This window comes from Quercus lobata, chromosome 8, assembly GCF_001633185.2.
Source record: "Quercus lobata isolate SW786 chromosome 8, ValleyOak3.0 Primary Assembly, whole genome shotgun sequence".
In the NCBI taxonomy this organism is placed as follows: Eukaryota; Viridiplantae; Streptophyta; class Magnoliopsida; order Fagales; family Fagaceae; genus Quercus; species Quercus lobata.
In genome coordinates, this window is record NC_044911.1 from 62,630,335 (window position 1) to 62,658,216 (window position 27,882).

At 31.9% G+C, this 27,882-nt stretch overlaps 1 protein-coding gene and 1 long non-coding RNA gene across 4 annotated transcripts; both read right to left on the reverse strand.

Moving 5' to 3' along the window:
* Positions 1-4,932: 4,932 nt before the first annotated feature.
* On the reverse strand, positions 4,933-6,827 carry LOC115958021. 2 transcript variants are annotated; one of them, XR_004084434.1, is made up of 4 exons: positions 6,372-6,827; positions 5,934-6,271; positions 5,296-5,481; positions 4,936-5,127 (listed from the first exon to the last, which is right to left on the reverse strand). It is a non-coding gene; the product is annotated as an uncharacterized LOC115958021 (long non-coding RNA). The 2 variants fall into 2 exon arrangements; XR_004084433.1 differs by having other exon boundaries at positions 4,933-5,481.
* A 13,427-nt stretch (positions 6,828-20,254) lies between these two features.
* Positions 20,255-25,980, reverse strand: LOC115958597. 2 transcript variants are annotated; one of them, XM_031077024.1, is made up of 5 exons: positions 25,364-25,456; positions 25,191-25,240; positions 24,906-25,021; positions 22,037-22,280; positions 20,255-21,802 (listed from the first exon to the last, which is right to left on the reverse strand). In XM_031077024.1, exons 3-5 carry the CDS (start codon positions 24,995-24,997, stop codon positions 20,450-20,452), a joined length of 1,689 nt encoding a protein of 562 aa, XP_030932884.1. In that variant the 5' UTR covers positions 24,998-25,021; positions 25,191-25,240; positions 25,364-25,456; the 3' UTR covers positions 20,255-20,449. The 2 variants fall into 2 exon arrangements, with proteins under 2 accessions (XP_030932884.1, XP_030932883.1); XM_031077023.1 differs by lacking the exon at positions 25,191-25,240 and having other exon boundaries at positions 25,364-25,980.
* Between the last annotated feature and the right edge of the window lie 1,902 nt (positions 25,981-27,882).

Here is a 27,882-nt window from a genome sequence, read left to right on the forward strand (position 1 = left end):
AATTTTGAATATATTCAACTAATGACCAATTTATTCATCACTTATGTAATAATGTTTAACAAGCTAACCAAATAAATCAAATCACTTATATATACATATATTGGTTGTGCTCAAGTTATACCTTGTATAATTCTAAGCAAATATTATATCATCTAATAACTTGTTAGTCATATTTTAAAAATTTCACTGTTTGATTACATGCTCTATATGTTTTTAACACGTATTCCAATATTTATGTCAACTAGTTGTTATTTACTATTTAATCAATAAACTTTTTTTTTTTGCATTATTTTAAATTACAAAAACTTAAATTTAAACAATTGATTGATTACATAACTATTAATAATTAATCATCTTGAAATTTTGCAAGCATGGAGAATGCATGAAGATAATATAATCCAATGATTGATTTGTTAAAATTCGCATTCACTTAAAAAATATTGAGTGGTGTAATATTACTTAGAGTTACACCAAATGTAACTTGAGTTGGGTATTAACATTGGGGTGTAAAAACCTCCCAGTTGCTATTTTGCCAACTAATACCCCAAATTTCCCCTTTATTCAAGTATGTATTGCTATATATTTTAGTAACCATGAATAGTGAGTTCTCAAATATACAACCTAGTATTCATGGGTTGTAAATATTTAATATATATATATATATATTATTGGAGAGAGAGAGAGAGAGAGAGAGAGAGAGAGAAACAATTTTTTATATATATTATTTTATTGGGTTGTATGTAAAAATAAAAATTTGGATGTTAGGTGTATTGTTAAATAGGTTAGTAAAATAAATAAAATAGTGTTTGAAAATGTAAACTATGTCTTTTTTTTTTACATCCTTGGATATGAATATATATATATATATATATATTAATTATAGAAGGGCCTCATGAAAATTATTGAGATGACATTAATGTGATTTTATAAGTGTACGTGAATGAAGTGCAACTTCGGCAGATAAAGTATCACTTTCTAAACTATAAATGAGCATAAATTAAAATGGGTTTTATTAATGTATGCCTTAAGGACACACAATAATAAATCATTTTTTGAAAAAAAAAAATTTCGAGAATTGAAAAAGTATTGACAGCTTTTTCAATTCTTGAAAAAATGTTTCAAAAAATAGACTGGATCCAATTAAAATTGCCTCATATTTCTTTCTTTTCTTTTCTTTTTTCTTTTTTTTTTTAATGAGCTTTTGTATTTTATAATTCCGGATTATGAAAGTAGTGTTTAGCATAATTTTCATAGCAAACAGTTGGAATTAGAGTTGAGTACACAATGGCAAGTTTGTTGTATGTTTTTTTTTTGGGGTTAAAAGGATAAGATAATGCGCCATATAACCCGAACCACGTGGGTGGTACAAATAGAAGAGCAACCTAAGTTTAGGATAGCAGTTACATCACTTGGAGGATAAACATAAGACAGAAAGGACGAAGCTAGTTTGATGACAGCCAAACTAGCTGACTTTTGGAAAGCCAGAGGAGAATTTCTGTATTCATTCAAAGTCGGGTTAAAGAGCCTGTTACCATTAGAGTTGATTGAGACAAGTGTGACAGCTTCAGTGGCATCACACTCAATAATTAACTTAGAAAATTAAGCGCCGAGATTTCTAAGTTATATTATTGTTGTTTTGTCAAGATAGGTATGGATAACAAAGTTGGTAAAAATACGTGTTATATTATTTAAATATTAAAAAATTTTATTTAAACAATAATAACAAACATTCCCTAAGTCTGTATCAATATACTATAGACCATTTAATAAAAGAAAAGCTCTACAATTGTTGATGTAGGGCTAGTAGTTAGTAATTATTTAAGCAGGGTTAGTAGTTAGTAATTATTTAAATCACGTCTACACCAAGAATCAATTGGTATCTCAACTTAATAATATAAACAATCACCATAAAATGAATAGTATAAGTTTAAATTTTACCATATCTACGTTAAAAAAAAAGTTGGTAATTATATTAGCATGTACTTCATAGGATGATTTGGTCCAAGCACTTAGATCAGTTGATAGCATGACAGTGATGACAGCACCATCGTAATTGGTATATTCGAGAGAAATCTATTTTTGAGATACAAACACAAACAAGAGGAAAAAGGAAAAAGATTTTATTGCAAAGGCACAACATCGTAATTAGTATAATCACCATAAATCATAGGGAAAATGAATAATAAGTAATAACCGTCTTATCATGGGTCTCAACACTACAATCTACTGTGATTAATGGAGTTTGGGGACTAATCGCATGCATTTTACCATCATGGAAAGGAATTAATGGAGAATGATTCAAAGGTTAATGTTTAGTACGCAATTGATGGAGGAGTATTAGCATTTTGCAGATAGGAAATGAAAATTTCAGCAATTTCGGATCTTGTATCAAAGTGTGCCACTTGGCTGTTTGGTGGGACATGAAAATGTCCTATCTATAGTCAAGTTTTCAAAGGAAGTGGGCTAGTCATTGTGATAGGTATCACAAGATCCAACGACCTAGAGTCTAGACACTTTCACACAGCTAAACATGCTCACACGTGGGTTCATTGTTGTATGTTTATTGCTTTTGGTTTGATGACTTGCTTGCTTGTGGTATTTTTAATTGCTAAAACTATTACAACATAATTGGTTAATTGAAATTTAATTGTTAAATCTGCAACATAATTAACTAAGAGGTCAAATAGGATAGAGAAATGCTATGTTTATAATATTTTTACAACAAATTTTATATGATTGGTTATTATACGAGTTGTCATTGGTGGATAAAAAAGTAATTTAAGCTGTAAATTCAATTTAAAATTAATAACAACTTACCACCTATAATTTGTCATTGTAAAAATGTTGTAAACGTAGCACTTCTTTATTTGCCATTGAGCATTGCTAGAGACAAAAAATAAATAATTAAATAAATAAATAAAACACAACTTTTTATATAATTTGCTGAATTGGCCATTTTTTTAATTGATACGGTCGTGTAATCTTTGAGCATTTGATAAATCCCTTGAGTACTCGGTCAATTATGATTGGTACAACATCACTATTACATAAAGAACAGTATTAACACTACTTATATTGTATAACAATCATAGCGTAACAACTTAATGGTTGTAAAATTATTTCACTAAATTTATTAGAATGATGCCAAGACTCTATTTGTATTATACCTAGTAGATTACCTGTTAATCCTAATTTTCTAGTTATTTATCTTCTTTTTTATAAGGATGCGACCTTGAAGAGGAAAGGAAAAGGCCAAAGGGAAGGTTGTGTAGGGCATAATTTTTATTTATTTTTTAAAAATATTATTTTTCAATGTAGCGTAGGCACACCGAAAGGAATGTCGTACATAGAGTTGTGCCCAATCTGCCAATTGATCAAGTGTTTAAAAACACATTATACAATCTATACCAGAAAGTGATTATTATTATTATTATTATTATTATTATTATATTTGTGGGGGAGAAAGATCTAAAGAGATATGTTTTTTTTAAAGAGATATGTTGATTATGGCCCACGATGTCATTGTTTTGACGGTGTGTTTGGGCTTAGATTAGATGTTAATCAGATTGGGAATATTTATAAATTTTGTCCTAAAAAAGAATTGAATTAATGTGGATCCCAAACCATGAACAAATTGGCATTTTTATAATTCAAGTGGCGAATATATCTATATTTCGTTGAAGCATCCCAGCAAAGCATCATATAACTTTTTTTGTCAAATGTGCATGAGTTTTCATATTAGTGAACTCCACTTTTTTTTTTTTTTTTTGAGAAACTAGTGAACTCCACTTTATGCATCATAATGCACATAAAAATAAAATAAAATAAAAAATAAAAATAGAAATAAAGTTTGATTAGACTATTGCCCTTTTAGTTACTGTAGTTAGTTGATCCGGTCCACTAGCAGAACCTAACGGTTTATTATAATTTAGAGAGATAGTGAGAGGTCATCTCAAATTTGTAATTGAAGTTACAATAATTGCAAGTTGCAATTTTATTATTTGACAGTTCACAACTAAGCCCTACTTTTTCTTTTTCTTTTTTTAATTTTTTAGAAAGCTTTGGTCTTCTAGAGAAAAAAAAATTAAAAGAGTTCCAATTTATGACGTTCGCTCCTGATGATAATTTTTTATCATCAAATCAAGACACTAATCAGTTTTTCAGTATAGACGGAGATTGAACCTCAGATCCTTATTCAATCATCAGAGATTTTACCAGTTAAAATTAACTGGAATTCACTAATCTTCTAGAATCTAAAGTAAGAATACTCCTATCCACTTTAGGGGGAAAAATATATTTTGCATCACCAAAAAGAAAAAAAAAATTATTTATTTTACATAATCATTCTTTACTACACACAACATCTAATTCTTTATTTTACAATACATCACATTAAAATTATATATTTTTTACCTTGTGCCATGTTAAAATTTTTTTTTACACTTACCACCAAGACAGCAACAGCAGCTGAACCCCATCCACCCAATGCCACACATTCAATGAATAAAATACTCAATATATGTTTGTAAAATGGCTACTGTAGTATGTATCTTTGAAGAATAGTAAAACTATAACAAGTTTTAAATTTTGGATGCAAAATGACAATGCCAAATTGCCAATGCAAGGGGCTTTTTTTTTTTTTTTTTTTTTTGGTGCATTTGGATTAACAGTATAATCTATTATGCATTTTTAAGGCTTACGCATAAGTCATTGGGAATGCTCTAACGAGTGGAATAACAATTTGATCTTTTAAGTTAACTAGTCGCTAACCCGTGCGATGCACGGGAAAGCTATTGTATATGAATGTAAACTATTCTTTTTCTCTTCCTCATTAATTGTTGATATGAAACATTAAATTACATAATGAAAAATAGAAATTAAACTTAAGTTTAAATTAAAATGAAGAATCAAATCTTTAACATTCTCAATTATCCATTAAATGTATGAAACACAAATTTAAAGAACTACTCAATCAATATTTTAAATAAATTAAAAGATAACTTTAAAGCTCCATTGTGCATAAAAATTGAAAACATGGAATGAGATTTTTGTAGGTACCTATGTATTTTTGATACCACATAAACAGGTAAGTTTGGTTATGAAGTTAAATAAAAGGATATGTTTCACCTTCTATTTACAATATGGCTCAAAGCTCCTTTGTGCCTAAAAATTGAAAACATGGAATGAGGTTTTTGTAGGTACCTATGTATTTTTTATACCACATGAACAGGTAAGTTTGGTTATGAAGTTAAAATATTTCATGTACATACTCCAAATTAAAAGGATATATTTCACCTTCTATTTACAATATGGCTCAAAGCTCCTTTGTGCCTAAAAATTGAAAACATGGAATGAGGTTTTTGTAGGTACCTTTGTATTTTTGTTACCACATAAACAGGTAAGTTTGGTTATTAAATCAACAACACAGCGTCACGTTCCCTACTTATCTTCCTCCTTACCACTCTCCATGTATTATGACTTCTAGAACAACAAAAAAAAAAAAAAAAATCACATAGGAATTTTATCAAACAGCTTGTGTACGTGTAAGAGAAACAACACATAATGAAAGTGAACATCAATGAGAATGATCTTTAACTTTAGCTATCTTCCATGTAAGCAATCTGTCAAGAACAGAATTGCATGATTTAAGCCAATCAATTCAAACCAACATTTACATATATTGTTAGAATATGTTAAAACAGAAGTTGTTTTACTTGATTATAGATGACTTAAACTTAAGTCTAAATCAAACAATTTTAAACCTTTTAAACCTTTTAATTGAACCACATAACTCATTTATATGTTACAGTCTATGGTATTGTATGTTTACTCGAATAAAACTTTGGCATCTACACAAAACAATGAATAACAGATCAAATCACTTCGGTTTAACTGTTATTGTTAAAATGTATGGAATTTCAAGCATTCATTACCTGAATAAGCAACAATGGGCAATTAAGCATTTCTCCAGAGCCAGGAACATCGAAGAGTAGCTCATCCATAAAAACCCAACACAACAAAGCAAAACAGAGAAAACAAAACAGAGATAAAAGAAACAAAAAACAAAACAGAGATAAAAAAAAAAAAAAAACAAAAAACCTAACCCTGATCTGAATATGCTTAATTACAAATTTGCTAATTAATTAAACTTATCTTGGGACTGTGACAATGGTTTAGAGAAATCATCGCTTTCACTTTGGCTCCTCCTCCACTTCGAGAAAGGCAACCTCAGCCCCAGCCCCAGCCCCAGCCCCTTCTTCGCACCAACGGACTGTGGCAAAGAAAAAACAAAACAGAGATACAAGAAACAAAAAAACCCAACCCTGATCTGAATATGCTTAATTACAAATTTGCTAATAAATTAAACTTACCTTGAGACTGTGACAATGGTTCAGAGAAATCATCACTTTCACTTTGGCTCCTCCTCGGCTTCGAGAGAGATAGCCTGAGCCCCAGCCCCAGCCCCAGCCCCTTCTTTGCACCAACGGACTGTGGCAAAGGTTCACAGCAATCATCGCCCATTCTGCTCCTCCTTGGCTTATGCTGGATCGGATTTCGGTGTTACGTCTCGCTCCTGACCATTCTCAGAATATATTGAGCCAATCCAATCAATATATTTGAAAACGTTTTAGTAGGAATGCCATAGCCCATAGAGGTTAGAGATTTAGAGTGAGAGATGGAGTGCTTCTGCATTAGGTCTCTTTCTGTGTGATAGCGTTAGGATTTCATGCGTGAGGTTAAGGATTTGGGGGAAGGTTAGAGATTTAAAGAGAGACAGAGTTCTTCTGCGTTGGGAGTGGAGTCGGGAGAGATATAGAATAGTCGGGGCTAATTCTCTTTAAAAAAAATCTAACTTAAATAAATAAAATAAAAAGAATTAAAAAAAAAGAAATAGTGATGATGTGGAAAATTGTGGAAGCTTCAAAAGCTTCGGTTTTATATATATATATAGACTATTGAATGCGTCAATTTAATTTTCCACTTTCAAATTCAAGTCAATTTCATCCTTAAATCCCATCTTCAAGTACATTTTAACCAAAAATAACATGCGTGAAAATGAAGCATATGTTAAAAGGTTAGTGTGAAAAGTGTAAAATTTTCAAAATCAAGTAAATTTTAACTAACATTGATTTGATTTTAAAATTTTAGAGACTAAATTAATACAATTAATAGTTGAGGGACCAAATTGAAGTTTGTCTAATAATTAGAGGACCAAATTGTATACGAAACCTCATGTCATGAGAGGCATGCATGTTGCATAGTTTTGATGTAAAAGATACTTTCTCCTGCAATAGGGTCTCGTTCATATCCTTTCATTAAAAATTAAAATTAAAAATTAAAATATTAAGCTGTACTTGATGTTAAATTTTAGGTTTCCCTTACGTTATTGATACGTATGATTTATCCTTTTACGCTTACTAGTATCTGCTTCTATATTTTGAAAAATTGATCCTCCAGGCTCCTGGGTACAAGGGTTGAACTTTGAAGTTTAACCTTCCTTAGTTAACAAAATTATTAAACTATGTAAGAAGTACTAAAAAAGGAACGTGAAATTTTGAGTAACTAAGCTCGAAAAATCTCAGAATCTTAGCCCTCGACTTATATATATATATATATGTCACTGCAAAGATAATGTTTATTTATCTACATAGACAGAGACTCAATTTTGGTTAAGATAAAAATATCATTTTATGTATGTCAAAGAACATCAACTTATTGGACATATTTCAACTACAATCAAAACCCACGTTGGATGGAGTTCTTTTATTTAAAGATTATAGGTAGAATACTAGAATGGCCTTTAGCGGACAAAGAAAGAATGCATATTTAATTTAGTACGTGAGTCACCCCTAGTGATGACTGATGAGAATTCTTTTAGCATGTTTAAAGATTGGATTTTACTAATGTGTGCCCTTAGGGTACACATTAATTTACATTTTTGGAAAAAAATTTCTCGAGAATTGAAAAAGTAATGACAGCTTTTTCAATTTCCGAGAAAATGTTTCCAAAAATAGAAAACTTAAATTAACCGGACCCTTAAAGATTATATATATATATATATATATATTTAAAGGACAAATTCAGTGAAGGTTTTTTACTCTATTTTTGCTCAATTTGAGTGCAAATTATGGTTTTTGGTAATTGAACCCACCCACTGCTGAGATTTATAATACTCATAATCCTACCAAGTACCAACTAATTTGTTTAATAAATTAATAATAACATGCTGTCTAGACCCTTAATATGGTTTACCACAAATTTTAATCAGTGGTTCATAATTAAAAGTTTGTTTGAATACCGTTTATTTTGCTAAAAACTGAAATTATTGTATCAAAATAATTTTTAAATATATGGATAGTACTGTAGGACCCATTTTTAACGAAAATTTTGTTGAAAAAAGAGGTTTGTAGGTCCCATGAACAGTCACAGGACCCACTGAACAGTGCATAATCATGTGAAAATTGACTTCTCAAAAATAAAAATAAAAAAAGACCAAAACGCCAAACACTGGGGACCAGAAACGCAATCCAAATGGGTACTAAGTCTAAGAAGTTTCTTCTAAAAAAAGTTACTGAACAATACATAATCACGTGAAAACTAACTTTTCAAAAAAAAAAAAAAAAGTCAAAACGCCAAACACTGGGGACTAGAAACTCAATCCAAATGAGTACTAAGTCTCAGTAATTTCTTCTAAAAAAAAGGTTTGAGTAATTAGTTAACCAATTCAACCACAACATTCACCATGAATGAAAAAGCATAAGAAAAACAACACATTAACAACTCTCTCGAAGACATGGATTTGTTCACGGAGTAAAAACCCAAAACGGTAAAATTATTTTAGAGCAAAGCCCAACTCAAAGTCCACTATTGAAGAGATGAGCTTGAGATATAAGCCAAGATACATCTTTGTACAGAGAGAGAGAGAATTGTGAGTTTTAAAATTGAAATTTCTTGTATTTAATATTTTTATTTAAAGAATGTAAGTATGTTTTCAGTATTGAAAATGAAAAGAAATTCAAAATTATGTTGTTGGAAAGGAGTTTGACAGTAACTTTACATAGAAAGGGACAGAATGATCAACTTAACAAATATGAACCTAAATGGTAAAATTAACAAAAATAAAATTTTAAAAGATGAAAATAACAATTCATCACAACTTTAAAAAGTGCAATGAATTTCAAAGATGAAAAATAACCATAGAAAATGTTAACGGATAGCCTAAAGATATTTGTTAGTAAAAAAAATATTTATCGAGAAAGAAAAAAAATAATAATACTTTAACAATTTTTTCTATTTTTTATAAATTGTTATAAATACACCCATTAACAGTACCTAATAACTATTCATCACAGTCACAGCAATAACCTTAATAATACTTGGCAGTATCTGTTTAGAAACAAACAAATTTCCCATGGTCTGGAAATGTAAACATTTTAAGAATCTTTGGACCCTACGAGGATGTTAGACGAAAGCACAGTTAGTGTCCTAAAGCATAATGAGGTCGGCAAAGGTACAGTTTATTATAGAGTCTAGGGATATGAATGGATAGGCTATGGCTAATATATGAACAGAAATACTGTGAGACCTTTTTCTTGGGGACCAAGAACACGCACAAATGACTAGGTGGTCCTCCATTATGACTACACTATGGTCCCTCAAAGTAGTCATAAATTAACTAAGATCTTTGCTTATAAAGGAGATAAGACATTTTAACTTCCATCAATCCTATTCTATTTCATTTCCAATATCTTATCCCATAATGCTTTCTTGTCCAAATTCTATTTGATTTTCTAATACATTAATCATTGTTGGGTATGTATGTTTGAAATTTGCTTATTTTTAGTAATTTATTTGCATAATGTAAATTAAAAAGTTAAAAACTAGTTTTTTTTTTTTTTTTTTTTTTAAAGTAGAATGTTATAATATTTAAAATAAAGTTAATGCAAAAGGTAAAGTTGGACCTTCAAACAATAAATAATTTAAGAAAAAAAAACTAACTTTTAATCTGTTATCAAACACTCATTAAAACTCTGTTTGGATAGGAATGTTTGCGTCTGCATTTGGAGTAAAGTCACTTTTTTGGCTTCTTTTTTTTAAATCAGTGTGTTATGCACTGTTTATTGATCATAAACAATGTATTTAGGCTAATAAATAGTGCTAAACAGTTTAAACAGTAATAAATAAATAAATAAAAAATTTATTATTTTTAGTTTTCAATAAAATAAACTGTATCCAAATACACACTTAATACTCATTTTCTTTTGTTTATATTTGGAGCAATGCTATAGTCTACTATTTACCGACACAATTTTAAAATATTTTTTACAACAATTAAATTGATAAATCTTTGCTGATTTCTCTCTAAATTCATCGTTAACATTATTATTATTAATATTATTTTTGTCACCCGTTAACAATCTATCATGTTGATGGCTGTTGTGATTTTATTTTATTTTTCTATAAACTTTCTCTTACGTTTGTTGCGGCGTAACCAACGAGTTGTAGAAAAGACACGACAAAATAATGGCTGAAGATTAGTAGTTCCAGATTCCTCAGTGTTTAGTCCTGTCGACTGTCATGTCACAGCAACTAAAATTTTCTGGGAAACCTGTTTTGACTGTTAGTGCATACGCTTAACTTAGCTTGTCGTTTTGGACATTCACAAATAATATAAGCTTGTTTTCCTTAGGATAAGGATTCTTTTGAAATTTGAGAAAAAGTTAATTTATATTTGTTTTTAAAGTGGGTTTCGTTGCACTATTAAATGAAATTTATTGTTTCAAAAGTTTTTTTTATTTTTTTATTTTATGCTTTAGTAAAAAAAATTTAATTTTAATAAAATAAACGGTTTTCAAATAAGCCCTAAATAATGGAAGAAATTTAAACAAAAATTATTTTATATTTTTATGGAAAGATACTATGGGAGTTCAAATTGAAGACAGTCATTATGTTAAGAGAAATGATTGTTATTTATCATTCTAAGGCAAATAAGCTTTTCCTTTTTTCTTTTATTTCCTTTAATGTAAATGAAATTCAAATTAAAGTATCTCATTTAGCAACAAATGTTTTTACGAATTGAATGAATTGAATTAATTTAAAACTAAAATTTTAGGAAGAGAATTGAACAATGTTACTTAATTATAAGACTCTTAGCAGACCATCCATTTACTGTTAAGTTTTACTGAGTTTGCTTGTTGTGTATAGAAACAACACCCCCTTCCCCATACCTACAATAAAAGCATATAAAATTTGTTACAATTGGAATTTTGGAATCAAGGTTTCATAGGTAAGAAAAATGCTATGCTTGCTTCATTTTTGTTGACCAACATTTTAATTCTTTTGGGAAGAAGGGCTGGTGGCACTTCCACAAAGAACAAGACCACTAAACATGTAATATTTCTGAAATAATTGGCAATTAAAACATCTACAGTACAAGTTAATTTGCTAGGTGCAATTATTCATATGAGAAAAAATAGTAAAAAATGTAGCAACTTTTTTCTTTGAAGAGTGCTAAATCGCCGAAAGCTCCAGGACAAAAAGAAAGAATCACATCAAGGCTGAAGGAATCATGCGGGATCATGACAATTGACATATAATAGCACCTTTTGCAGTACCATCCATGATAAACCAAGCTCAAGTAACTTTACTATATTTACTGGGAGTGGGTCACCAAAAGCTTAAAGCCCCTAACTTGATAATAACAGCAAAAAATTAAGTTTGGAATAAAAATTAAAATCTGACCCTTTTAAATTGAGGGGAACATTGGCATTGTAATTTGTAACAATTTAAGTTTGGAATTTTGCATGAGCCAGACCTATAAGAAAAGGAAAAAAAAAAAAAATGGAAGCTTGAGAGAGAGAGAGATGACTAGCCAAACAAAGACCAAGGACAGTGGCTAAGCACAATGACTGATCAACTAACCAAAGATAAAGACCAAAGACCATGGCCAAGCTTGAACAACCGAGTGCGGGAAATGCACCAATCAACCACCTCATGATGACATGACCATCGGACTATGGATTCCTTTCTTCTATTCAATTAGCCAATATAATCATCCTTAAAAGAAGTGTCAACTGACCCATTCATATCAGCATTTATTGCACCCCAATAATCGACCATTACATTTATTGATACTTGATCAATTTCATCCACCTGCATATTAATTAGGGCTATTGCCATGACACACACACCCCCTCAGCTAACTAAAAAGGATGTCTAGTTAGCAGGTCTACTACCAAGTTTTAGGGAGATTTCTTGCCACAAACATCTCCTCAAATTCTCTGTAAATACCCTTCATTCCACTGAACAAGGTAAGGAATATCTTGCACTGATATTATGACATTCTCATTTTTCATTCACTCTATTGGATTAATGACTTAACCATTAATGCCTCATTGGCCAACCCTCAGTTTGGTCAGGGTCAAATTTAAGTTTCTCTTTCTCAGCGAAGTCCTTGTCATATAGCAAAAATCCACCATTGTTCAGTTCTTGTCGAATTCCTTGTTGCATCCCATCTTATCTCCAAAATTTCGTCCAATTACAAAGTAGTTGGAAATTTGGGATGATTTGCTCCATAAGATGGTTATTCAACAACAAATTGGAAGGAACTTGGTTTTTCATTTCAATGTCATGGTTTCATTTCAGGCAGTGACAAATATACACCTTTGCTAAATGAGGCAGCTTCGCTTTTTCATATTCGGGAGAGGCTATTTCATCTAGATTAGTAGTATATATTAACTCAAATTATATAGATGACCTTACAAATGATTACTCTAAATCTCGAAAAATTCCAAATCTAAGTTTTAAAATCACAAACGTTGTCCCTACTCTCTGCACTAGAGACAGCCCGATTGGCCGACCACAAGCAGCACCCAGTTTTCAAGCTGTGGAATCAGTTCTTCCTTTTCCTGAGCTTCTTAGCCATTGGATGGAAGTGGTTTTCAAGAGAATAATTCACATTCTTTATATATATATATATATATATATATAGGAAACTTTATTAGTGACACCAAGAATGCTTAAGGGTAATTTTCTAAAAAAAAAGAATGCTTAAAGGTAAGATGGATCATTGACAAAGAAAGTCACCCTTTGATGTGATAGATTTATTCTTTGGGTATTCTGTTCTATTCTAATCACAAATTTTTTTTTTTTCATTGAAGTTAATGTTTGTAAATTTGGTTTTTATGTTAAAATATTGATTAATTGATTAAATTCACAATTTTCTAACAATTTAAGTTTTTGAGAGAATTAATAATTTTATACATTGAAAATCAATGTTTTTGGCAATAAATATGTGAGCGTGAGGAAAAATTATCTTATGAGACTGTCTCATACAAAGCTTTTCTCAAAAGAGTCAAAACATATAAATCTCACGTGTATAGTAGCTGGTGAGAGAAATTTGTATTCTAGCTTTCCACATGATGACCAAAAGCAACATATAATTTTTACTCCCTTTGTCAACCTATAAACCTTATTGCCTTACATATGTTATTGTCATTCACATGAAGATGCTATTCTGTTGAATCCTGGTTGCTGCGTTACAGTTAATTTTGTCCACAGGGTTGAATTTTTATTAGTATTCATAGAGATGTTCCTCATTTGAATTTATTTGATGCCATATAAGACCAAATGTTGGGCAATCTAGCATCAAATAAGACAACTTTATTAATATACCCTAGTTCCAGGCCACCAACCCTTCTCTCTCTCTCGGAAAGGCCATAGCCCTTTTTACAAGCTCTCCTCTATCATCAATAATGAAGAGATTTGGTATCTCAAAAAAAAAAAAAAAAAAAAAGAGAGAGAGAGATAGTATTCTCTACAAATTATTTACTCTCAGAAGAACTCTGGACATTTTAATTCCTGCAAGCAAAAATTTTTCTAATCAAACTTCATACATATGAAGAAAAAAAAAATGCCATTGAGAGAGAGAGAGAGAGAAAGAAGCAATATACAAAGCATATCATTATCTCTTGTTGGAATGTGACATGAGGCAACTTGGAAGGGCATTGACGTTTGTTTGGACAAAATTTAGGTAAAATTCCATAGTTGCTCGTTTTGTCTAGCTCATCTTTTTAAGCAAAAAAGTAAACTAAATTTTGTCTAATCCATCTTTTTAGCTAGGTTTTTTTTTTTTTTTAATATATAATTATTTATAAGTACACTTTTTTTCTCACCCTCTATCAAAAAAAAAAAAAATCAATTTTTTTATTGCCTCACATTTCATTAAATGAGCTATTTAAAATTATGGAATACCTAACTCACTCAAGTACTTTAAATTCCCCAAATTAAATTCAACTACGAGGCTTTATTGGCCAATGAGCTATATAGTTGAATTTAATTTGTTCTTAGAGAAAGAGCACATTTTGCACTACATTATTCAATGCAAGTATGCAACTATATAATTAAATTTAATTGTAAAATTTAAGATACAACACCTTAAAAAACTATACCTAAGTTTTGCCTACTTGCTTTAAACTCAAACTATTTCATATGTGCAATCCTATTTCAAGTCTTCAAAACTCAACCTATTACATGTATATGATACTATTTTAAGTCTTGAGTGCAAATGAAGAAGAGGTGCACTTATAGTGGAACACAACACGAGCAATTATGGCGTGACACGGTAAAAGTCAAAATTGCGATGGTGGGAGAGAGTTCAATTCTTTCAAGTATTGTTTCTACCATATCAAATAGTAGCTTTTACTTATAGGATTCAAATCCGGTGCAATAACTATCGAAGGCTGAGGTTAAAAGTTAATCTCATACCCTCGATAGGTAGGTGTTCTGTTGGATCTCAATCCCTATTTGTAAGGTCCTTGATGATAATTCATTTGATACCTAACATGTCATGGGGAAAAAAAGTCTAGATGTACTTCTTTGTAGCTTCACTCAACAATCTTAAGCCATTAATACTAAACTAGTAAATTACTCATGCGATGCACAGATAATATTGTAATGTTTTATGTAAAATAGTTTTGGATAATTTTGTATCTATATTATAACATAATTCTTATAAAACTTTATTAGTAATGAGTTCATTGATATAGAATGTGTCTTTCTCTTTTTCTTTAATTCTAAAATAAAATATACATCTCAAACACTCACATTCAATTATATCATTTACAAAACACACAAATCTACAACGTCCGACCTTAATATCAAAATCGTAATTACCTTTGTCACTTAATATAAAAGGCAATTCCCCTTCTTTAGTTGTAGCCAACTTATACAAGTTAGGATTAGATGAAATAGCAATGTTAGAGTTAGGTAGGTGTCGTCGAAAGATTAAAGGTAAATAATATCGTTTTTTGTCTGTGTGTATTTGACATGGGATGGCATGAAGGGCTATGGGTGGGTATATATAAAGGGGAAGAAGTACAAGAGGCGAAAATTGTAAATTAAAATGTAAAGAGTTTTGTGTGTATGTGTGAAAGATGAAAAGTCTTGAAACATTGAACCAAATAATATAAAAAATATTTATTTTTTAATTAGAAAAGTCTTAAAACATCAAACCAAATGAAACAAAAAGTTAATATTTAATTTGTTCTTATTTATGATGTGGCACTTGAGAATATTTCAATTCTCTTTGCTAGAATATAGCACTTAGCAGAACCTTATACTTTCTCACATGAGGTCTCTGCTTTTATAGTTCAAAGGATACAAAGAATATTTATTTTTTAATTAGAAAAGTCCTAAAATATCGAACCAAATAAAACAAAAAGTCAATATTTAATTTGTTATTATTTATGACGTGGCATTTGAGAATATTTCAATTCTCTTTATATAGTGTACACCACATGAGGTCTCTATGTGTGAATGATGAAAAGTCTTGAAACATTAAACCAACGGTTACAAAGAATATTTATTTTTTAATTAGAAAAGTCTTGAAACATCAAACCAAATGAAATAAAAATTCAATATTTAATTTATTCTTATCTATGATGTGGCACTTAAGAATATTTCAATTCTCTTTACATAAAATATGCCACTTGACAGAACCTCATGTTTTTCCACATGAGGTCTCTACTTTTTTATATATATTGATCTATTAGTTATATATTAGTTATAGTATTGACACTCCAATCAATCTTCCAAAATGAAACCCTAAACCTTTTGAAATGCTTTTAAGTTAACCCATATGAGAGCTGGCTGCTTCTTTCATTAATAGTCCTTTATATTTATGCACATGACAATCCAATCCAAATGGGTACATTCGTGACAATCCAATCCAAATGGGTGTCGCATGATGGCTTGTCATAGCTGGTCAAGACCAGTCTACGGTTCCACTATGGATACTGTAGTCCTTTATATTTATGCACATGACAATCCAATCCAAATGGGTACATTCGTGGCATCGAATTGGAATTTTATGTTCAGAACATATGGCCCCATTGATTGAACCATTATTTACATATGTTGTCGCAATCTCTCGTGTTGGTATTTTATGTTCATTAAAAAAATTCTGCAAAATGGGGCCAAATACTAAAATCAATGTTCCTGAACGAATACAGTAAATGCATGCATAAAAGAATCAAATTATTTAAAGCGATTCAAGCATGGTGATGAAGAAGAAGACTTTAGAGGGAGCAAAAATGTACATTTGGTACATCACATGAATGTACAATGTACATGTCCTTTAAAGGTCCAATCTACATTTGATGTTAAAAGCTGGTTGTTGGGCATCTTCTTCTATTCAATAACAGTGCTTGATTCTTTAAATGCCCATGACAATCAATCCATTTGGAGATTATTTATGTCCTGGGAAATGTTTTTCTCGAGTGGCTCCAATATTGATTGAACCATCTAAGTTGTCGTTATGCTTCGTCTTGGCACCTCATAATCTTCGAAAAATCTACAACATGGGGTCAAGTTTTTAAGAAAATTGCTTATTGCATACGATTGCATGAACATCACTTGCATATTCTAGCTGGCTTTTCAGCCTTGTTTCTTTTTAATGGTTGGATAGTTACAATAGGATGGTGAGAATTTGAACCTGGGATATCTATATTAAAAATATTATGAGATACAGAGCAATTGAGTTACAAGGTTCTTAACTTTCCAACCTTAATATTGACTTTCCTCTAATTCATTAAAATCAGATATCACTTCACATTCCAGAATGATTTTTAATGCAATAAATGTTTATTATTTCAACCCCCAATCCTCTTATATCTGTCAAAGCAATATCATTCATTCATTCTCATGAGATATTTGAACCACAAACTCTCTTTCATGTTGTCTATTTTCTATTTTTACTTTCTTCTATTTCCTTCCTTTAATTATCACAAATTTCTACAACAAACAAAGTGAATTAGAAGAGTTATATTATAAAAATCCTTTTTAAATGGACAATCTAATACGAAGTTATGGCATTTTTAAAAAATATATAATTTAAACCTATTACCTATACAAAGATTTGCTACGAAATTCAGAATCTCACCTTTATAACTACCACCAGTCAGCTCTTACCAAAAAAACAAACATACCAAACATCTCTCTCTCTCTCTCTCTCCCTCCTAGCCTTGTCGGCAAAGGACGAAGCCATGTAAATAACCCTTATGTGATCAATCATCAAGGTCATTGTCATTTCCCCCTTCTATTTGATGGCTCAAATTACCTTTCCGAAATCTTTTTACAAGCCACTTTGAAAATTTTATAGTTTCAGTAGATAAAGTGAAATCCTATTTTCAGGAATGAAGTGACCGTAAGTTGGACAATAAATAATAAAAAATGTTAGGTACACAACTTTTTTTTTTGTCACAATTTTTTCTACAAGTTAAACAATAAACAATGGTGGGTCCATATGAATTCATGACTCTACTACTCACAATTCATCAAGTGGATAAGTTGTAACAAAAATTGTGATTCTAGCATTACTTTATCCAAGATGAATATAAAAAAATTTAGGATTGGTTCATTTAATTTTTTTCAAACATAAATTGAGTTTGAGCTTATCATCAAGTTCTATATGTTTATCTTCTCCCAAAAAAAAGGTTCTACACGTTTAAAATTTATTTATGTTTGACAAGATCGAGCTGATTCACAAACTATTTGTTTAATTTATTATTTTTCTTATATAGTAAACCTAAATATTAAAATTGTTTACTTTCTCACAAATTTATGGTAATAATTAATGTATAAATTATATTTTAAAATATATTATGTAAGTGTTTTTTTTTTTTTTTAGAAATAAACACACACACACAAGGGAGAGGGAAAGGGGTTCTAACACAAAGGTACACCACAACTCCACTCAAAAGCAATGAAATATATTATGTAAGTTGATTAGATAGAATGATTTTTTTTTTTTTTTACTTGAGATTAGATTATAAAAAAATTTTAAATAAATTCACAAAATATTAAATTAGTATTTGTTATTTTATGATAAGAAAAATAATTCATTTCATAGCACATACATATAAAAATAAAATATTGAAAATAATTACAGGAAAATTATTGAATACTCTAAAAGTACCATAAATGCGTATTTCTTCTCTCAAATAAATTATGAGTCTCACTATGAATTTAATTAATAAAACCTACAATCATGTAAGAAATATACATTTATGGTCCTCAAGATAATTATATAATTACCCAAATCGTACCTAGCAGGGGATTATATAAGGATTTTGTTGATATATGTCCTAAGGACATACAATAATTAATCATTTTAAAAAAAAAAAAATTAAATTGAAAAAATATTAACAATTTTTTCAATTTTCTAAAAACTATTTACAAAATGTTTACAAAGTATTGACATATTAATCGGACCCATTATATAATGCCATTTTTTAGAGTCATGGCACTATGATGTCACTATGATATCATTTTTGTGTGACGTGATGTGACCGTACTATGACCTGGTTAGGTAATCGCTTGGAGATTTGGCGACCAACGAAATGACAACAACCAACCAAAACAATAAAAAAAAGAGGGAGAGGGTGAAGAGAGTTACTATTTGAGAAAGTGACACTAAAATTGGGCAAAAATAGTAACGGTGTTTGTTCATATAATAATAAGAAAAAACTTGTTAATTTGTTCAACCTTGTCAGTACTCGTTAACAAGATCTTTTATTTACGGATACTATTTATACACCCAATTTTACATGATGATGGGTCAACCAAAGTTGTGAGCCTACATTCGGCTTCAAGTCTTCATCCACCATGTTGTAAAATTGAGTGTTTATTATTGGAAATTTGGAATGTTTATACAAAGACCAAAGCATGTTGGTTCGACTGTTTGGCAATAAGACACAGAACTTCTAAAAACATCAGCCAAAGGAGAGAGAGAGAGAGAGAGAGAGAGAGAGAGAGTTTTAACCTATGAAGCACAAACGCGATTGAGAGGGTGCTGCACCAGAGTCCGAGGCGAGGTGCAGCGTCCGTCGCGGCTGCCCGCGCATCGGTGCCGTGTCTTAACTTTTTTTTTTTTTTTTTTTACACAAATTCACGTTGACTCGGCTCAATTTGAGCCAAACAGGGACGATTTGGCCAGAATCAAGCCATATCAACCGGAGACCGAAACGGTCGAAACAGGCCGAAATTGACCTTGAATCATGTCAGAACAGCCGAAATCAGCTTTTAATGAGACCCAAACATCCTAAATCTATCATTCCTCAATTTTATTCTGAATATTTGTTGCTTCTTTTGTGTTTCTTGCCTTTTTCTTTCTTTGTTTTGTGAATCAAGGTATAGTAATATGTTTTTTAAGAATATTTTAATAGTAAAAATATATAACAAATATAAATAAAAATATTTTTAATAATTTTTTAATCGCTGCACCCGCACTCTACTTTTTCAAAAATTACAGAGTTCCACACCTGAATCTAGAAACGCACTCATGCTTCATAGGTTTTAACAGGGCAGCGCTGAAAACAATCAGATTCTCCGCTGTCTAAACCCTCAAAATATTAGCAAACTCAGATACTCCGCTGTCTAAACAGTGCTCCATACGTTGGATGCAAAAATCTAAACCTGTTACATGGGAATGAAGGCGCATGCACCTGACCTAATTCATCAGACATGATTGATTTCTTCCACTCTTATTTAGGTCTTCAATTGGTGACACATTTCATTATCTTAGATGACCAGTAATAACGGGGAAGAGGAAGGTCAAATTGTTGCTTATTTCCCCAACAATAACATCATCACTCATGGCCTATAATAACTCCCGCTCTCCTACACTGAACCTGATTGTAAAGAGAACTCAGAAACGAGTGCAAAGATCGACAAATCATACAACATGAGAACAGGATGATACAACAAAAAAATAATCCAAATTATTGACATTCTAATCAAAAACTAGTTCGCTTGGAACACAAAAGAGAACAAATTGTGGATTTTCCACTAATTACAGCTCATAAGGCAAAAGCTACGGCCACATATCTACATCGGAGGAAGCAAAAACAGGATCTACAAAAGAAGAAAACATTGTCCGTCAGAAGCATTTTTAGAAATCTTTTTCCCTCAAATCTGAACAAGACGCGGTTCCCACGTCATCTAAACAACATCCACCTGAACCACTAGATTCCACTGGCTGTGTTTCTTTATTATCATGATTGTCTCCTTCAGATCTTCCAGGGAGTGACACCAAACCCATGGCAGCAAAGCTGTTTGCAATGACATTAACATCTCTCGTTCCACAGTAGAGACCCCGGCTCCCAGTAACGAGTATACCTCGACTTTGATCTGCATTTGTTAGAACAGCAGGCAATACATCCATCATCGGTGGGTTAGTCTGGGTTGATCCACTGATGAGCAAACGCAGAGTCTCTCTTGCACCCTTTTCCACCATGGAGTCAGTTTCAGACATCAATGGGTTCACAAGTTTTGGGTGCAATGGAGTGATGGAAGTTGAAATCGCGGGACCGGCACTAACAAGGTAGCCTTGACCTGAAGAGCAAACATCAATAACTGGAATGTGAACAATTGGGTCACACATCAAAGGCGTGAAGGTTGGGATCTGCTGAGAAGTTTGTATTGGAAACCGGAATAATGGGTCTGGCAGCAAAGCTGGGAAATTCAAGGGAGCTTCACCTAGATTGAAAGGCGGTGTGGAAGTCAACAAGCTGGACGGCATAGAAGCAGGTAATAAACAAGAAAGTGGGGGAAAGGATGGCAATTCATTGGATGAGGTAGGAAGTTGTTGAGTTGCTGCTGAGCATTGCAGAGTTGATCCGCGAGGAGGGCACCAACAATAATAGGGGGTGAAAAGGGGTGAACCTATGTAAGAGACTTGAGATGTGGGGCTTAGAGCTGGTGGAACACCCAAGCTCCCTAGTGATTCTAGAAAACTGGATGGGGAGAATGACAACCCCCTGGTGGTTTCCAGTAGCTTCTCATTTTCGGAATTATTTGAAGAGGATGTATCAACTGTTATTGTTGAAGTATTGGTCAGATTGTCAACTGCTGAAAGATGGCTATCCCCTCTCCGGCGCAATTTTTCCCTGGCAGCACTCCTTAAAGAAGACAAGCATTTGGGCAGGCCATCTTTAAAGGAACTTGATCTTGGGCTCAGGCTACCCTGATAAAAGGTATTTGTTTTTACTGCTTGACTGCCAGTGTGCCGGGAACGCAAAGATTTAGATGACGTTGATGAGAATTGTCCAATCTGAGATATATCAGACAGTTCGGTAGTGGTATCCAAAGGAGGAATTGATGAGCCTGAAGAACTCGCTCGTGATCTACCCACTGTTGAACTCACAAGATAAGCACGAAGATGAGTTGCAAAGCAGCTAAGGCGTGACTCACTGATTCCCGTAAATTCAGCAATAGAAGGTTTCCTTTTGAGTAAATCCTTCATCTGTAAGAATGGAAAAAGGATAAAAACATTAACGATGACTTTGACAGAGCTAGCAACAAGTAAAAATCATTCTTAAACTTGGCTGAATAAGAAAAAATGTTAGGACTTAGCATTTTTCATACTCTTGGCAACAAGAGCACAATTCTGGACAACCTCAAGTGGGTGAAGGCCCAATCAAATTATCAAAGACATACTGGCATATGTGGATAGATGTGAATTATCAGTCATTCATACCTTTGCAAGCAAATCAATTCCCAAGAGCTTTGACTTCTCTGAGAACCAAAAGTAAAAAACTCTGCCTCCTGGGACTTTTATAACAAAGGAACGGCCAGAATTATCTGCTGGGATTTCATCCACTGCCACAGCAGCACATTGGGAATTACTACTTCCAGTAAACAACCTCTCCGTCTGACCATCATCCCCAATGAATGAGAGGCGCAGATCAGATGTTGGCAAAACTGTAAGATTCAGATTTCCCCTGCAACAATGCAGAGAAGAGAATGATATTAAGAGCATTGAATAGTGAAAACAAAGCAAAACAACATCCAACAAAGTAAATAAACACAAAAATACGACAAATGATCTAGAAAACATATAAAGAGCCTATAAAATCTACTTGTATAATAAAAAGAAAAAGGTCCAATCAAAAGTTAATGTCACTTATACTTCAGTTCTTATATAAATCTCATGAATTACAAATAACAAACAAATAACTTTTTAACCAAATTTTGTCTATTAATGCTTTGTCAGATAATTGCAGATTTACGGTACCGTCTGCATACTAATTAGTGCTAAATATAATCTCTAAATCACTTGTAATGAGACCCTAAAGCATATTTGGCCCAATCTTTTTTGGCTGTGAAAATAACACCACTAAATAAATCCATACATGCTCTCCAGTTTAGATGATGGCAGCATCAATCCCAAACAAGGTCAATTGAGTGAAAAGAGTGCTCCTTGAGCTGTCAAGCACAAAGACAACCTTCTTTTTTTTTTTTGGGGGGGGGGGGGGTTGTTAAACAAAATGCAAGAGGAACCAAGCCTAAGTTCAAAAATATAGCTCCTCATTGACCAGCTTCAATGATGCATTAATTACCAAACATATTAATAATCATATTTCAGCAGAAACAAATACACTACTCATACTAAAGAAATCATAGGCACAAAGAATTCAAATAAGACAAATTTATTAGTTACTTATGGTCCTTAAACCAAGTGCTAAAATTCACTACAGAAGATCTTTTTCAATGAAGGAAAAAGCTAGATGTTAAAATGTATAATGCATGAAGTAAACCGTTTTTAAATCAATAAATTCCATGATAGCGACATACAGACAGTGACATTAACTTAGATTCACAAGTATCTAAGAAGAGGCCTTTCACACCCAAAAATTCTATTCCAATTAAATTGCCAAGCCTATTGATCCAGAAAGCAGCAGCAAGCTATATAATATAGGAGCATGAAACTACCTTTACTTCCTCTTAATTCAGAGATCATTATAGAATACGCCCACTTTACCTACAAGTCAAAAGATATATTTATTTGGAAGAATGAAAATTGTCACCATCAATAAGCCAAAACATAGATTCCTGCAATTTCTACTAATCATCAACAACCATCAATACGCCTACTTCCCATAAATATTGTATTCGTATGAAACTTGATACTAGAGGAAGAGTTCCAACACCCAACATAAAACCTCTATTCCCCTCACCCCCAAACCAAAAATACATATATACTTCTAAACAAGACACCAAAGAATATATAAGAAAATTTTAAGGTGACTACAATCTATGACATAATTAACATACATAATGAGTAATTGGGAGTAAGGCTTTGCATCGAATTGTTATTTTATAATCAGCATAACCAGTATAATCAATACACTAACTTCCAGTGTTGCCCCCTGTCAAAATGCAACCACAGCTATGCAATGTCATATCAACATGCAGCAGTCTATCATAAAAATAAATAGAATCTTGGACATGCAGCAATTACATGGCTAAAATGAATGGGCATTTCTATGCATTGTAAACATGCAACCTAGACATGTTCATCAGGAAAATAATTAAATATACTATTTGTCCCCTTGAGTTAAGGGATAAACCACGGAAACAAGGACATGAAAAATAAATAAACTTAGCACTACCGAATACACTATACAAAAATGGAAAAGTAAAAAGACTATCAAAAAAGCTTGGAAACAAAACGACAATTCATTTTGCCAAGTTAATAATAAACCTGGACATCTAGAAGTAGTTGTGCAAGTATCTGCTGAAAACCGAAGCACTCAGAAGGGCTAAAAACAGAAAATATATTAATTATGATCACTGAAATTATATCACACATACACAAACTTACAGGTATATTAACATGTTCCATACACTGCAAAACATCATAATATTACTAAAATCAGGTATATTTTAAACCAGCTGCCTGCATGGAATAACCAAAGCCTAATTGTATTGCATAATGCAATCAATTACCATTAAATAGCTGCAAAAAGGTTTAACAAATCATCCATGTATGTATTTTCATACTAGAGGAGTTACAAGAAGCATCACCATTGCATATAACCAACCATAGGGGAAAGGAAACAAACCCAGTCCCCTCCTATCTTATTTGATGAGAAGAATAAATTAAAATGAGATAATAATAAGAGAAATATAAACCACTACGTTTGTAAATTTAACAAGCAGAAAATTGTTGTGGAGTACAAAGTGAGTGACTGGCGAATGTCTACACCATGGATGATGAAAGCAAAATCGAAATCCTAACTCTTAAACCACAAATAAATGCCCCTACTGAGAAAGAATCACCAGCACAGCATGCCCACTTGAGGGATCATGCTAAAAATAATAATTGACAAAGTAATTTCACTTCAACCAAATTACTGCATGAAATGATGAACACTCGAGATACGACAAATCGTTCATTTTCATTGAATGCTAAATACTAAATCAGTAAATCCAATCAATTTTTTTGCATTAAAATGAGGATAACAGCAAAAGACACAACGATATCCAACTAATTTCACTTCAATCCATATCAAAAGCATACAAAACATATATAGACTCACTGATATCAATGTAAGTGAAATTACCTTATAGCGTTTGGGCACATGAGAGTCCCTTGCTTGTTGATCTTTCCAACGCGAATCGAAACAAGAGGGATACAGAAGCACCTTGCTAACATACCAACCTCTGCTGGCTCAAAATGCTGTTGTTTTCATCAAAAACACAAAATTAAAAGCAACCATTAGTTCAAGTGTCAATAGCAGAAATACCTAAAATAAGAATCGCGTTAAATACAAGTTCCTATGGCTAGAACTACAAAATCAACAATTAAACCCTAAGCTCAATCAATTTATTTCTCAATTTTCACTCACGCCAAATTCGTGAAACCGTGCAAAGCCTCAGTGGCCACCACACCAATTTCCTACATAGAATCACGCCAAAAACAAATCTTCTAACCACAGAACCAGTGAATGATACCAAATCGAAATTTCCCAATTTTTATCAAAAAAAAAAAAAAAAAAAACTCTTAGAATTAGCAACATACCTGACTCAAATGAGCCAGCAGGCGATCTTCGGCAACGCCATTCGAAGCGTCCATCTTCAACAACGGCTTCAACCTCTCATCGGCGCGACAAGCTCCCATCACTTGCAAATCCAGAGCCTGTAGCCATTGAAGAACGCGGTCCTCTCGATCGCTCCGCTGAAGCAACAGATCTCCGTCCCCTTGGTCCACGAGAATATCCGTCAAACGCTCCGTCAGCCCAATCTCCCTCCTCGACTCGTTGTTCTCCCGCGAACCGCTCGAACTCGCTCCGGATCCAACACCGGACGACGAAACCGAGTCCTCCATCGACATCGACGACGACGACGACGAATCTTCGTATTCCTCGCCGTCGTATTGGTTCCCGCGATCTTGACCGTGGATCTTGTCGTTAGCCATAGCAAATCTCTGAGAAAAAAAATAAATAAATTTTCCCGGAAAGTTCGGATCAAATCTCAATCGGAAACCCTAAAAACGGGGCTCAAATCTTGAAGAAATGATGGTGATAAGGTATATGTGCGCGTGAGGAAGAGAGAGAAAGATTTTTAGAGAGAGAGAGAGAGAATATCTCCCACAGAAAAATTGGTTTGGGGCAAATATGGTAGCGGTGAATAAAAAGAAGCGCCTGTGGGTTTGTTGGAAAAACGAAAAAATGACCAAAGCGGACCGGAAAGCTGTTTATTAAATACGATTTTTTAGAGTCGGTTTCAAGTCCGGGGCATGATTGCCTTTTTGAAAAAATATTATACTAATACCAAATTTTATATCTTAACCTTTGGAAATTGATGGGTCAGTCGGCGAAGATTGGGTTTAGTATTAACTTATAAAGTTTTGAGGCTCAAATATTAAAAATTAATTAATGTCTTAATCTGTACTGTGGAAGAATTCTGAAAGATACAGGAGTACCAGCATATTATTTATAACTATTTCAAAAAAAAATTCTTGTGCACTTGACCCTTTTTTTTTTGAGAAATTAATAAAAGTAAAAAAACAAATGTTTTTTTAACTATATTGTGCAACTCTTTATAGTTTGCCAAAAAAAATCTCAATCCTATTTCACAGATTCATTTGTTAGAAAGTATGAGTTAGTAAAATTTATAGTATTCTCAACATGATTCTTGCTTCTTCCTTCTTTATTTATATCAATAATTTTGCTACTACAAACTAAGCTACAATTTTTTGCCATAATTTTTTCAAATGGAGAACCATAAATAGTAGAGAAAAAATTGTAAGTTTATGTGAAAATGACAAATAACCTATCACAATTTGTCACATAGGATAATTGTAACCAAAGTTAGAGAATTTGTATCAACTTGTGCAAAAATTCATGTCTATTTTAGTATAAAAACATACATTTTTCTATTTTACATACTCACTTTTCAAATACAACACAACCCAAATCAAATTATATATTTTACGTCGTATTTCATTAAGATGTCAATTTTTTTCTTGATTTTTTTAATTATTACTTTTTTTAGAAACATTATTTCTCGTTCTTTACGCACAATAATCATTATTCACTATTTTCCTTCACTGTCGAGATACATGAAAAAAGAATAAACAATTAAATGCAAACTAAATTATATTAGTAAATTTACACATTTAGTGTAGCAAACTTATAAATTTACACAATTATACATTAATTAATGTTGGTTATTTTAAAACAAAATTGTATAAATTATACACACTTTTTTGTACTGTTATAATTTAGTTAAATTAGCACACTCTCTCTATTTAAATATATTTCACACATGTTTAATATTTTTTTTTTTCCTAAAAACTTGCACACAATAAACCCAGTAGTTTAGTCAATTTCAAATCCTATATTTTAGTTTCTTAAAAATCACTTTTCTATATAACTTATAGATAAATTCAAACTAAAAATTTACATTAAACTTAAAATAAATAAATAAAAAGCCTCCGGGATAAGTGCATATAAAGAGGCTAGTTAAAATTAGATTAATATTAAGATCGTAACTTTTGTTACAATATGGTCACATGACAAGTTGATGGAACAAAAAAGGGATAGTTAACTGCTCCACCACTCACTATTTGCATAACATTTTTCTTCAAATTATTCTACTTGCATGTGATGTGATGTGATATGAAAATTTAACGTCAGCATCAACATAGTGGGTCCTAGCACACACAGACCAAAAAAATGGTGGGACCAAGAGTACCACGTCAGATGCTTTAGCCGACATTTTTGTGTTTGATTAAAGGAGTTTAGGTGATTGAAAGGGACAGGTGGAATAATTAAGAGGTGGAGTGGCAACTACTGCCAAAGGCAAAACCTCGTGCATTAGGGAATAGCAACAAAGTACACGTTCCTGTGTGGTCCGCTTATAATGGATGAGTTTGAGTGACGTGTGCCTTAGGCCAACTATTAACTATTATAAAAAATATTTTATAAAAGAATGAGAAAATAAGGTTATATGTAATAATAGTTTTTGTTTTTTATTTTTTAAAATTTGTTTTTAAGAAGATAATGAAAGGACAAGTATCTATTTGTTACATGTATT

Coding starts and splice junctions, on each gene's coding strand:
- LOC115958597 (XM_031077023.1), bottom strand. CDS start 25,759: ATGGCTAACGACAAGATCCACGGTCAAGATCGCGGGAACCAATACGAC. Junction 25,022..25,363: donor TGCTGGCTCATTTGAGTCAG/GTATGTTGCTAA, acceptor TGAAAACAACAG/CATTTTGAGCCAGCAGAGGT. Junction 22,281..24,905: donor ATGTGCCCAAACGCTATAAG/GTAATTTCACTT, acceptor GCATTGTTGCAG/GGGAAATCTGAATCTTACAG.